Source organism: Penaeus chinensis, chromosome 38, assembly GCF_019202785.1.
Source record: "Penaeus chinensis breed Huanghai No. 1 chromosome 38, ASM1920278v2, whole genome shotgun sequence".
Taxonomy (NCBI): Eukaryota; Metazoa; Arthropoda; class Malacostraca; order Decapoda; family Penaeidae; genus Penaeus; species Penaeus chinensis.
The window spans coordinates 11,242,730-11,243,986 of NC_061856.1; the positions used below are offsets into that span (position 1 = coordinate 11,242,730).

General features: G+C 45.3%; 1 protein-coding gene across 1 annotated transcript in view; it reads right to left on the reverse strand.

Annotated features, from left to right (window-relative positions):
* The window catches only part of LOC125046074, a 55,531-nt gene extending 55,065 nt beyond the window's left edge, over positions 1–466 (reverse strand). The window contains exon 1 of the mRNA XM_047643700.1: positions 263–466. Coding sequence (XP_047499656.1) covers positions 263–284 — 22 coding nt within the window. The 5' untranslated portion in view covers positions 285–466. The remainder of the gene's footprint in view (positions 1–262) is intronic.
* Between the last annotated feature and the right edge of the window lie 791 nt (positions 467–1,257).

A 1,257-nucleotide genomic window follows, 5' to 3' on the forward strand; every position in this document is an offset into this window, starting at 1 on the left:
CACATGATTGTTATTTACCTATGGAAAGTATGAAGCATTGTTGCGTAAAAATGACGTTCATAAAAAACGTAAATTTATTGGTATTTCCAACGAATAGATACACGTTAATAGCTTAATTATAGGATAAAGTTTACATTTAATTTCGCTGATTGATGTCTGGGTCCATTTCATCTGTACTGAACATCTGGGTTCAAAAGGCGGGCGGAGGGATTTTTAGCCTACATCACCAATATACCTTATCCCATAATTATCAAGTACTCACCGAATAATGACATGTTGCCCATTCAAGAGGAAATTGGTACATCCATTATGACTTGCGAAAACTCCAAGAGCACCAACATAGCACGTCCTCGCTAGCTAACAACACATAAATCGTAACGTCACTTCCAAGTTCACACAGGGGGAGCCGGACGGAGCTCCAACACACGTCCTCTCATCATCACGTTAACCAGACAACTGAGAGCGGCCTCGCGCGTCGACCCGTTCTCCTCCTCCTCCGCTCTCGGCGTGTGATCCGCGAAGGAGGGAATCAACTAAGGCAAGGAACCCGCCGATGGACGTCGTATTTATCTGTTTATTTCATTTCAAATTGATATGTAAAGCACAAACATATGAAGGAGAGATACGAATGATAATCAGAGATCCCGAAATCAGGGTAGTGACAACTTCCCATCGCCAGGACGGGAAAGTTGACAAGCGGAGCACGCGGCACGCGCCACTCGCGACACCTGCGGAATATCCGCCGATTTGAAAGCCGCTTTTATGAACACAGAGATGCTCAATTTGCTGACACACTTTAAAGATATAATCTATTAACGCTTACCATTCTTAAAATCATTGCAGGAAACAGATAGTCGAACAAAGCAATGAATGATTCTTCATATTCTTCAGCCAGGGTGAAAGAGGTGGGGGCGATGGGGGGAGGGGGGGCACCTCTAGAAAGCTGACCAGCGCCGTCCTCGACTCTCATGCTGCCACGAACCGGAACTGTGTGTGTGTGTGTGTGTGTGTGTGTGTGTGTGTGTGTGTGTGTGTGTGTGTGTGTGTGTGTGTGTGTGTGTGTGCGTTGTAGCTAAATGTTTCTGTTAGTGTTGTCTACAGTGTTTACCTTTCTCTCTATCGCTCCCCTCATTCACACCGTCTTCTTCAGTCAAAAGAAAACACACCCTCAAGAACGAAAGTAGTCTACGTGATGATAATCACACTCACACACAAATAAAACGCACGCTCACATATCCGCGCGACACACACACAGAT